The 12,205-nt window shown below is 50.3% G+C and overlaps 1 protein-coding gene across 1 annotated transcript; it reads right to left on the bottom strand.

Moving 5' to 3' along the window:
• Positions 1–1,957: 1,957 nt before the first annotated feature.
• LOC109778381 (uncharacterized) lies at positions 1,958–6,245 on the bottom strand. The gene is made up of 6 exons (XM_020336941.4): positions 6,031–6,245; positions 5,114–5,219; positions 4,933–5,020; positions 3,977–4,060; positions 2,918–3,028; positions 1,958–2,525 (listed from the first exon to the last, which is right to left on the bottom strand). The coding sequence occupies exons 1-6, from the start codon at positions 6,048–6,050 to the stop codon at positions 2,203–2,205; spliced, it is 732 nt and encodes a 243-aa protein (XP_020192530.1). The 5' UTR covers positions 6,051–6,245; the 3' UTR covers positions 1,958–2,202.
• Positions 6,246–12,205: the final 5,960 nt, after the last annotated feature.

Here is a 12,205-nt window from a genome sequence, read left to right as displayed (position 1 = left end):
TGAGCTAGCTCCTTGGTTTTCTTCATAAATTAATATAAGTGGGAGTACACCAGCACCAACTTACCAGCATGCTTGGAATCACCATGGCTAGAGGCGTCACAACCGCAGGCCGGCCTGACATGAGGAGCAGGAGCTAAGATGTAGCCAAGAACAACTCGCCGATGGATCAATGTATATGATATGATGATGTATCATTGTTCGATCGGCAAGTCATCCTTGGCTGCACCATAGTCCCCGAGCCTGATGTTAGGCGACGGCCAAGCGAATCCGGTCGACAAATCGATCGTCCCGTGGCCATGACTTGTGCATACATGCCATGCAGGAGGAAGAGAAAGAAGGGGAGGAAGAAGCTGAGGAAGGGGAGAAGGCCCCCGGACTGAGACTGAGATGCAGGAGGCTTAGATTGATGGGGCTTCTATATATAGATGGACGCTGCATGGTCGGTGACAAAGTTAAACAGGCTGCGAAGAAATGAATAAGTTGGCTAGCTGCGATGTATAATGGACGTATTGAATGCAGTATCATCTGAAGATTTTGAGGAGGACGGGTCCTGGAAGGATCGGTCTTGGCGATGGATGGATGGACGCAGCACCAGCACATGCGGCAGGTATGGCCAACGGAGCCAATAAGGTCGATGGCGATGGGTGCAGCCCATGCACTACTGTCGTGTGCCTACGTGCACATGCAGTATAAATGCGTAACCGTATACCGCATGGACGTATGGTACATGTACGATTCTGTGTTGTACGGAATACATTGTGAACTTGTATATACAATTTTGAATTGCTAATGTGCTTTAACAAATCCTGTCGGCCGTTCAGTCTTTCGAAGGTGCTCATAGGATACGGTGTTCATAGGAATAAGCGTATGCGCATGTATATAAGCGCTTGTGTCGTACTTATGTTCAACAAATCCTGCCGGCCGTGGCCTAGAAAGCCTGACGCCCAGACTTATTATTTTTCTGGGGCATCGATCAGAGCTAGTATGTACTAGCCAGCTAGATTCCTCGTCCTCTCATCGATCGACCTGACAGGTTGATTAGGCGGTTCCTGGTTAATTAGGAAAATCTGTCTAAAACCGCGAACGCGCGCGCGAAACATGCGTCCGTGGGTGTGAGCCTGTGAGGTGACTGACTGAAATGAATCAATCATGCACCCAAACTCACGATGATTCTGGCCGGCCGCCGGACGGTAAGTACGTACGGCGCTGCGGCACTGTCTGATTTATATTGCTATATTCTGCAGTGTGCAGTGTATCTCCGGATCTCCCTGTCTCCCTCCCTTTAACTAAGTAGTGTGCACTGTCAAAGCGTCTAGCTAGAGGAGGTATCAGAAACGAAGAGGAGGCAACTGAATGTGCTTGACAAATGTTTAGCGCTTACGTGTAAGCTGTTCTGGTTCTCCATGTATGTAGAATGACTTTTACGGGAGGAAGTAGCGAAAACAAGAAAATCCTGCAATATATCCCCCTCTGGCCGTGGTTTCTTCCAGTGGTATTGGTTGCAAGAGTTGAACCCGTGACGTAGGTGAGGCGGGCGGGACACGACCAGCACGAGATAAGGGCACGCACAACAAAGATCATGTGCCGGATCGCCTACAATTCCTTCAGGATGTTTACGCTAGGTTCAGACGGCACTGTTTGATGAATCACGGGCTAACAGCTCCGCTTCGCTAAGCAAAACCGATGGCAAAATCAGGCGCCAGAGCGACGAGAGGCCGTGAGGATCCATGCGGGGATCGTTGATAGGTCGGCCCAAAGGCCCAACCCCATGGCAACACCTGGCATTTTTGTGAAATGCCAAATACTAGCTGCTGTGTACCGTTTCTCAAACAAAAAAATGCTGGTGTACCGGGTGATTAACGCTGGCGGCCCTTTTGCAGCACAGACTAGCGAAGAGTTCCCCTCCAGAAAAAAAAAATGGAGATCGATGCTGCACATATGCTGAATCTGCTGAACATGTCACGAAATTTGCCTCCACAGCTTTCATTCACCACGACTAACTTTCAAGATTGTATTGTGGCCGCAGAGATCAACTACCTGCAACACCAAGGCCAACAAACGCAGGACTACCGATCGAGGAACAAGCAATAACTGTCTGGACACATACAAGAGGAGAAGCAACTGCTGATCGTTCAGGGAAAATTAGCATCTCTTCTCCAAGGTAGGGTGACTCATGGCACTGCTGCCTGCCACTTGTTGTTACTACTCTTCAATCCTAACTCTCTTCTTCTTCTTCTTGGATTTCTCGACGGGCGTCTGCAGCATCTCAGAGGTTGTGTTGCTTCCTGCGCCACGAGCCTGGGATCCTTCTGAGGACTTGGCGGCCACGTTTGAGTGGCGCCCCAAGCTGCTTTCGTCCCTTCTCTTCTGCTTGTGTTTGGGCATCGGCTCCGCGCTCTGTTGACCCTGGGACAATGCTGATCCTTGGCTGCTACGGTTCTCTTGACCCAGGGACAATGCTGATCCTTGGCTGCTACGGTTCTTCGAGAAGCCACTGAACCGAGACATAGTCTTCCGAGAAGAACCTGGAAAATCATATGCACTCATCAGTGACACTCAACTGTTCCTGTAAGGTAAAAGGACATGCTAACATACTGGTAGGCAGCATTGCATCAGAGATGAAAAATATTGCCCTGACAGCATTCTAGTACAGGTGAACATCACATCTTGCATATAACAGCAACGCTAACAGTCAGTGCATTTTATGAGGCCACTTTTGTAGTGATGTTCTGCATATGCAACTCCGGATTGGTTAAACAGAAGTAAATTAAACTTGCGTTCATGCGTAAACCCTCCTTCACTACTTCATTCAGCAAATTTTGGTAAATCTAGCTAGATCTCTGCCTAGCTTGTCTAAGGTATTGGCAGCTGAAAAAATGACATTACTGAAGAAAAACCATATTAAAAAAATAAATACCTGCAGATCTCCTACTGCCAGGTGTAAGACTCCCAAAACTTGGTTTCTCTTTCTCCAATTCTTCAGGTTCAGGGTAACGAACCAAGCAAACTCTGCGTGAAATCTTCCCCACTGGATTTATTCATTTATATGTTAGTGAAAAGGCCAATTTACATGCACAGAGCACATGACATAAATAAAGATAAAATAGACTGCTTGGGCTCATAACAAATTGGAAAGAACACAACCACTGAGAACTGATATATTACTTTTAGTTTCTGTTAAAACAGTGTGAAATACACATAACATAATTGGTTTTCTTTCCCACGTTATTTGCATGTTTGTGTGAAAATATATACAGCATACAACTACTGCAGGTTACACACATCAACACTTAAATGGAGAATATATTTCTAGACTCATGTTACTTATTACATAGTTGAAGGATACCTATTAGACCAACTTGTTTTCATAATACAATTATGTGTCATTCAAATAGCAATGGTTCTCCTGAAGCTCACAAGATTGGAAGCTTTATTTCTAGAAGATACTTTTCTTTTATCAGCTAACACACAGATGATCCAACTCCTTGTATGCCAGTTAAACTCTAAGATTTACTTTCACGGCATACCCCTCTTACAGTGCTGACATTGGTTTCCTTCATTGCTTCAACACAGATCAATAAGCATGCACTGTAACTCATAATAGTTAGATATCTGGAGGTAAACTTTCAGTAATGAAGTGTCATATACAGTTTCTTCTTTTATATGTTATGTTACTCCCATTGAAGACTAAGATGCAAGTTTTCTGAAATCAAACATAGTGCTACAAAATATGGTTGACTAGTATCCAGTGAATCGAAGTTTGGCAAACAAGCAAAACATTAATAGGTGTCTACATAATGCAAACTAAATTAAGGTTTACCAACCCATCGACTGTATCATCAATATGACTTCGAAATACTAAACCAAGACAGTAAAATGCTTCAGCAAATTTCACATTACTTCAATAATTAAAAAATAATAGCAGAAGCATGCATAATACCGAACAATTAAAGTACTAAGTTGAGATTTCAAGTACCAGCTTTCATTTCAGATCCTGATGGAATGAAGACAGTAGCATCTGGCTGTTGAGCAGCAAAGCTAACGAGTTCATATGATTTCCCTGCCAAATAACGTACATGAGATAAACCTGAAAGTTTGCGGAAAAGTATTCATAGCAATTTTGATAAATAATGGTATTTTCAGTCAATGAGAATGGAGAAAGGACTAGACAAGTCATCTAGTACTACAACATATTACAGATGTATTGCATGTCAATCAACAACTAGCTTATACTCCCTCCGTTCCTAAATGTAAGTCTTTTTCGAGATTCCACTACAAACTACATACGGATGTCTATACATATTTTAGAGTGTAGATTCACTTATTTTGCTCCGTATGTAGTTCATAGTGGAATCACTAAAAAGACTTATATTTAAGAACGGAGGAAGTACGTAGTTAAGGAGGAGGATGTAACTGGCCATTACATGAAAAAGTTTACAAGGAAATTTCACTTGAAATACCAAACTTCTGGAGTCAGAATATCCACAAAGAATAACATCTTTTTTTAGACTGAAGTATAACATCTTGTTAATTTCTGTTTCAAGGGGTCAATAGGAACTAATAGTTTGTTTTGCACAGATAAACAAGCTTTCAAAAAATTTGAATAAGAGTTAGTACAGACTGAACTAATAACTCAAGCCAATACTTGGTGGCATGCATAACAATAGTGACCATCAAAGAACAAGCATTGTCTGAATCTTATTTACACCTACCAAAATGAAAGACAAGTTTCACCATGGACAAGCAAGTGGTTTCATTTATATGATTAACACCACTGTCCAGATAAAATAGACCCGCTGAACACTCAAGAGTGACAGTATTTACAAAAACCAAACTCCGTTGTTGTCTGAATGCTGGGAAGCTTTAAGATCACTGAAACATGTAGTTACTCAACTGAAAATAATTTCGAAATAATACATTGTATTTATTTACCCGAAGAACTCTCCAAATTTCCCAAGTTTCCATCGTCATGATGCTTATTAAGAGAAACTTCTTGACCATTAAAATCAGAAGCATTTACCTGTGTAATAATACAGAAAAATGTTACCCTGGAGCCCAAATGCAGCATACTAGTAACATGCCATAGGGGTGGAAAAAGAAACTTCCGAGTTACATGGTTTAGAGGCCACTGTATTAGCCAAAATTCTGTGGAGCCAGATGCTGGTATTTCAAGCTTGCCCTGCTCTCCACTCTCCTGAAACGCCGGTCCAGGCTCATAGCTACAAGGTTGCAGCAAGGTTTCAGATGCAGAAGAACATACTCCGTTCCTAAATATAAGTCTTTTTAGAGATTCCAATAAGGGACTACATACGGAGCAAAATGAGCGAATCTACACTCTAAAATATGTCTATATACATCCGTATGTAGTTCATAGTGGAATCTCTAAAAAGACTTATATTTAGGAACAGAGGGAGTACAATTGAATTGAGAATATAACAAGCACAACAAGTGAGGCCAAGCCGATACTAGACTGATTCACAGTTATGAACGTATTTATCAAGGATGTCTGACTTATGAATAAATTCTATGGTTCACGTCCGGCAACTGGCGTGTAGAAAACAGGAACACGGGACGGTGCCGCCCAGCGTCCTCAGGAGCGTGACCTCGGAAATTAGACCACGCGAGCTCGGCTAGCAGCCTCCGCCCCGGTACCCCACCCGCCGAGAGACAAAGAAAAAATAAATCCCGCCACCCTTTAGGCCTTGTTCGGTTAGGCAGGGAATGGAGAGGTTTGAAAGGGATTCAATCCCTTGCAAGTCAAAATTCCCCTAAAACCTAACCGATCCCCTTCAATCCCTGTGGTGAGGGGATTAAACATGGCCTTAGGGGAGAAGCCCTCCGCCACCGCGCACGGAGCCTAGGGCAGAGGCGGAGAGAGGGGGTGCACCGGCGCTAGGGTTTGGAGCCCCCGGATCACTCAAAGGAGTGACGGAAGCGGGGTTGGTTATTTGTTTCTCAGGCTCTGAAACTGAAAACTTGACAAGACCAGGGACTAGCAACTAATCAAGCGAAGGGGAGAAGTGGTCATACCGGACTGCGCCTTTCACCATCTCTACTGCCGGAGAAAGGAGCTCCGGCGAAAGGGGGAGGAGCTGGCGGCGGCGACGTGGGCGAGAACGTGTAGGGCGGAGGGGAACGAGGGATTGGGGGAGAACTCCTCGTCAGCGCTTACGCTCGCGCCCACGCTTCTTGGGCCGGCCCTTAGGCCTGTCCTTTTTTCTGGTGTTGACGCTCGTCAGTTTAGCTGTTGGGGAGTGTCTCAAAAAAAAAAAAAAAACTGTTGTGGAAACGCTGGCCTGTTTGTTTATCTCTCCTCTGGACCCCACAACGGCTGGTTTAAATAAAATTATCTATCAGTTTCTTTATTGGGAGCAACTAGTTAACGAGCGCTCTAACAAGCGGTTCGGAAGCATTCCGCGCGTGACAAGTGTCGCGCGCGGAGCGCTCCCGCGATGGAAACCAGTTGGCGCGGGTGGTTCCCGTTTTTCCTTTCCGGTTTGTGGTTTCGTGCGTTTTGCAGTTTGACCCTCGAACTACCAGAATTTTCCGTTTTCCCTTTTCGCGCGAAAACACAAAGAAAATACCAGTCGCGCAGTTGGTTCCCTGTTTCCCTTTCTCTTTTCCCTTTTTGTTCCCATTATATTTCCGGGTAATGAATATTTATGGGGTAGTTACGGGCGAGGACTACCAACACTATCAAATGTGACCTTTTAAGTAAGGAAAATAAGCAACTTTTTAATGTAAAACGGCAGTCTTCAGAATCGTTCAGTCGTGTGACTTCTTTATAGGCACAGGTGAACCCTAGAAGAGGCACGGGTGTATAACTTTACTAAATTAAAGAAAAGCGCCTCCGACGCGAGGGAACCTCCTGCTCGCCTTCGGCTCGTTTAATTCATAAACATCTAGAAGGGGGGGCACAGGTCGAAGTGTGTGTTGGTCGTGCAGCTTGCTGGTTCGTGCGGCGCGTTGTCCGTCGTGGTGTGACACGCCGCCTCCGGCACGAGGGAACCTCCTGCTCGCCTTCAGCTCGTTTAATTCTCATAAACATCTTGAAGGGGGGGCATAGGTCGAAGTGTGTGTTGGTCGTGCAGCGTGCTGGCTCGTGCGGCGCGTTGTCCGTCGTGGTGTGACACGGCGCCTCCGGCGCGAGGGAACCTCCTGCTCGCCTTCGGCTCATTTAATTTTCATAAACGTCTTGAAGGGGGCGCATAGGTCGAAGTGTGTGTTGGTCATGCAGCGTGCTGGTTCGTGCGGCGCGTTGTCCCTCGTGGTGTGACACGGCGTCTCCGGCGCGAGGGAACCTCCTGCTCGCCTTCGGCTCGTTTAATTTTTATAAACATCTTGAAGGAGGGAATAGGTCGAAGTGTGTGTTTGTCGTGCAGCGTGTTGATTCGTGCGGCGCGTTGTCCATCGTGGTGTGACACGGCGCCTCCGGCGCGAGGGAACCTCCTGCTCGCCTTCGGCTCGTTTAATTTTCATAAACATCTTGAAAGGGGGGCATAGGTCGAAGTGTGTGTTGGTCGTGCAACGTGCTGGTTCGTGCGGCGCGTTGTCCGTCGTGGTGTGACACGGCACCTCCGGCGCGAGGGAACCTCCTACTCGCCTTCGGCTCGTTTAATTTTCATAAACATCTTGAAGAGGGGGCATTGGTCGAAGTGTGTGTTGGTCGTTTAGCGTGCTGGTTCGTGCGGCGCGTTGTCCGTCATGGTGTGACACGGCGCCTCCGGCGCGAGGGAACCTCCTGCTCGCCTTCGGCTCGTTTAATTTTCATAAACATCTTGAAGGGGGGCATAGGTCGAAGTGTGTGTTGGTCGTGCAACATGCTGGTTCGTGCGGCGCGTTGTCCGTCGCGGTGTGACATGGCGCCTCCGGTGCAAGGAACCTCCCGCTCGCCTTTGGCTCGTTTAATTTTCATAAACATCTTGAAGGGGGGGCATAGGTCGAAGTGTGTGTTGGTCGTGCAGCGTGCTGGTCCGTGCGGCGCGTTGTCCGTCGTGGTGTGCCACGGCGCCTCCGGCGCGAGGGAACCTCCTGCTCGCCTTTGGCTCGTTTAATTTTCATAAACATCTTGAAGGGGGGCATAGGTCGAAGTGTGTGTTGGTCGTTCAGCGTGCTGGTTCGTGCGGCGCGTTGTCCCTCGTGGTGTGACACGGTGCCTCCGGCGCGAGGGAACCTCCTGCTCGCCTTCGGCTCGTTTAATTTTCATAAACATCTTGAAGGGGGGCATAGGTCGAAGTGTGTGTTGGTCGTGCAGCGTGCTGGTTCGTGCGGCGCGTTGTCCGTCGTGGTGTGACAAGGCGCCTCCGGCGCGAGGGAACCTCCTGCTCGCCTTCGGCTCGTTTAATTTTCATAAACATCTTGAAGGGGGGGCATAGGTCAAAGTGTGTGTTGGTCGTGCAATGTGCTGGTTCGTGCGGCGCGTTGTCCGTCGTGGTGTGACATGGCGCCTCCGGCGCGAGGGAACCTCCTGCTCGCCTTTGGCTCGTTTAATTTTCATTAACATCTTGAAGGGGGCATAGGTCGAAGTGTGTGTTGGTCGTGCAGCGTGCTAGTTCGTGCGGCGCGTTGTCCCTCGTGGTGTGACACGGCGCCTCCGGCGCGAGGGAACCTCCTGCTCGCCTTCGTCTCGTTTAATTTTCATAAACATCTTCAAGGGGGCATAGGTCGAAGTGTGTGTTGGTCGTGCAGCGTGCTGGTTCGTGCGGCGTGTTGTCCGTCGTGGTGTCACACGGCGCCTCCGGCGCGAGGGAACCTCCTGCTCGCCTTCGGCTCGTTTAATTTTCACAAACATCTTGAATGGGGGGCATAGGTCGAAGTGTGTGTTGGTCGTGCAGCGTGCAGGTTCGTGCGGCTCGTTGTCTGTCGTGGTGTGACACGGCGCCTCCGGCGCGAGGGAACCTCCTGCTCGCCTTCGGCTCGTTTAATTTTTGTAAACATCTTGAAGGGGGGGCATAGGTCGAAGTGTGTGTTGGTCATGCAGCGTGCTGGTTCGTGCGGCGCGTTGTCCGTCGTGGTGTGACATCGCGCCTCCGGCGCGAGGGAACCTCCTGCTCGCCTTCGGCAAGTTTAATTTTCATAAACATCTTGAAGGGGGGGCATAGGTCGAAGGGTGTGTTGCTCGTGCAGCGTGCTGGTTCGTGCGGCGCGTTGTCCGTCGTGGTGTGACATGGCGCCTCCAGCGCGAGGGAACCTCCTGCTCGCCTTTGGCTCGTTTAATTTTCATTAACATCTTGAAGGGGGGCATAGGTCGAAGTGTGTGTTGGTCGTGCAACGTGCTGGTTCGTGCGGCGCGTTGTCCGTCGTAGTGTGATACGGCACCTCCGGCGCGAGGGAACCTCCTGCTCGCCTTCGGCTCGTTTAATTTTCATAAACATCTTGAAGGGAGGGGCATAGGTCGAAGTGTGTGTTGGTCGTGCAGCATGGTGGTTCGTGCGGCGCGTTGTCCCTCGTGGTGTGACACGGCGCCTCCGGCGCGAGGGAACCTCCTGCTCACCTTTGGCTCGTTTAATTTTCATAAACATCTTGAAGTGGGGCATAGGTCGAAGTGTGTGTTGGTCGTGCAGCGTGGTGGTTCGTGCGGCGTGTTGTCCGTCGTGGTGTGACACGGCGCCTCCGGCGCGAGCGAACCTCCTGCTCGCCTTCGGCTCGTTTTATTTTCGTAAACATCTTGAAGGGGGGCATAGGTCGAAGTGTGTGTTGGTCGTGCAGCGTGCTGGTTCGTGCGGCGCATTGTCCATCGTGGTGTGACATGGCGCCTCCGGCGCGAGGGAACCTCCTGCTCGCCTTCGGCAAGTTTAATTTTCATAAACATCTTGAAGGAGGGGCATAGGTCGAAGGGTGTGTTGATCGTGCAGCGTGCTGGTTCGTGCGGCGCGTTGTCCGTCGTGGTGTGACATGGCGCCTCCAGCGCGAGGGAACCTCCTGCTCGCCTTTGGCTCGTTTAATTTTCATTAACATCTTGAAGGGGGGCATAGGTCGAAGTCTGTGTTGGTCGTGCAGCGTGCTGGTTCGTGCGGCGCGTTGTCCGTCGTAGTGTGATACGGCACCTCCGGCGCGAGGGAACCTGCTGCTCGCCTTCGGCTCGTTTCATTTTCATAAACATCTTGAAGGCAGGGGCATAGGTCGAAGTGTGTGTTGGTCGTGCAGCATGGTGGTTCGTGCGGCGCGTTGTCCCTCGTGGTGTGACACGGCGCCTCCGGCGCGAGGGCACCTCCTCCTCACCTTCGGCTCGTTTAATTTTCATAAACATCTTGAAGTGGGGCATAGGTCGAAGTGTGTGTTGGTCGTGCAGCGTGTTGGTTCGTGCGGCGCATTGTCCGTCGTGGTGTGACACGGCGCCTCCGGCGCGAGCGAACCTCCTGCTCACCTTCGGCTCGTTTAATTTTCATAAACATCTTGAAGGGGGGCATAGGTGGAAGTGTGTGTTGGTCGTGCAGCGTGCTGGTTCGTGCGGTGCTTTGTCCGTCGTTGTGTGACACGGCGCCTCCGGCGCGAGGGAACATCCTGCTCGCCTTCGGCTCGTTTAATTTTCATAAACATCTTGAAGGGGGCATAGGTCGAAGTGTGTGTTGGTCGTGCAACATGCTGGTTCATGCGGCGCGTTGTCCGTCGCGGTGTGACATGGCGCCTCCGGTGCAATGGAACCTCCTGCTCGCCTTTGGCTCGTTTAATTTTCATAAACATCTTGAAGGGGGGGCATAGGTCGCAGTGTGTGTTGGTCGTGCAGCGTGTTGGTTCGTGCGGCGCGTTGTCCGTCGTGGTGTGCCACGGCGCGAGGGAACCTCCTGCTCGCCTTCGGCTCGTTTAATTTCCATAAACATCTTGAAGGGGGGCATAGGTCGAAGTGTGTGTTGGTCGTTCAGCGTGCTGGTTCGTGCGGTGCGTTGTCCCTCGTGGTGTGACACGGCGCCTCCGGCGCGAGGGAACCTCCTGCTCGCCTTCGGCTCGTTTAATTTTCATAAACATCTTGAAGGGGGGGCATAGGTCGAAGTGTGTGTTGGTCGTGCAGCGTGCAGGTTCGTGCGGCTCGTTGTCCGTCGTTGTGTGACACGGCGCCTCCGGCGCGAGGGAACCTCCTGCTCGCCTTCGGCTCGTTTAATTTTCATAAACATCTTGAAAGGGGGGCATAGGTCGAAGTGTGTGTTGGTCGTGCAACGTGCTGGTTCGTGCGGCGCGTTGTCCGTCGTGGTGTGACACGGCGCCTCCGGCGCGAGGGAACCTCCTGCCCGCCTTCGGCTCGTTTAATTTTCATAAACATCTTGAAGGCAGGGGCATAGGTCGAAGTGTGTGTTGGTCGTGCAGCATGGTGGTTCGTGCGGCGCGTTGTCCCTCGGGGTGTGACACGGCGCCTCCGGCGCGAGGGCACCTCCTCCTCACCTTCGGCTCGTTTAATTTTCATAAACATCTTGAAGTGGGGCATAGGTCGAAGTGTGTGTTGGTCGTGCAGCGTGTTGGTTCGTGCGGCGCATTGTCCGTCGTGGTGTGACACGGCGCCTCCGGCGCAAGCGAACCTCCTGCTCACCTTCGGCTCGTTTAATTTTCATAAACATCTTGAAGGGGGGCATAGGTGGAAGTGTGTGTTGGTCGTGCAGCGTGCTGGTTCGTGCGGTGCTTTGTCCATCGTTGTGTGACACGGCGCCTCCGGCGCGAGGGAACCTCCTGCTCGCCTTCGGCTCATTTAATTTTCATAAACATCTTGAAGGGGGCATAGGTCGAAGTGTGTGTTGGTCGTGCACCATGCTGGTTCATGCGGCGCGTTGTCCGTCGCGGTGTGACATGGCGCCTCCGGTGCAATGGAACCTCCTGCTCGCCTTTGGCTCGTTTAATTTTCATAAACATCTTGAAGGGGGGGCATAGGTCGAAGTGTGTGTTGGTCGTGCAGCGTGTTGGTTCGTGCGGCGCGTTGTCCGTCGTGGTGTGCCACGGCGCGAGGGAACCTCCTGCTCGCCTTCGGCTCGTTTAATTTTCATAAACATCTTGAAGGGGGGCATAGGTCGAAGTGTGTGTTGGTCGTTCAGCGTGCTGGTTCGTGCGGCGCGTTGTCCCTCGTGGTGTGACACGGCGCCTCCGGCGCGAGGGAACCTCCTGCTCGCCTTCGTCTCGTTTAATTTTCATAAACATCTTCAAGGGGGCATAGGTCGAAGTGTGTGTTGGTCGTGCAGCGTGCTGGTTCGTGCGGCGTGTTGTCCGTCGTGGTGTCACACGG

Source organism: Aegilops tauschii, chromosome 3, assembly GCF_002575655.3.
Source record: "Aegilops tauschii subsp. strangulata cultivar AL8/78 chromosome 3, Aet v6.0, whole genome shotgun sequence".
In the NCBI taxonomy this organism is placed as follows: Eukaryota; Viridiplantae; Streptophyta; class Magnoliopsida; order Poales; family Poaceae; genus Aegilops; species Aegilops tauschii.
This window is presented reverse-complemented; position numbering and strand designations above follow the sequence as displayed.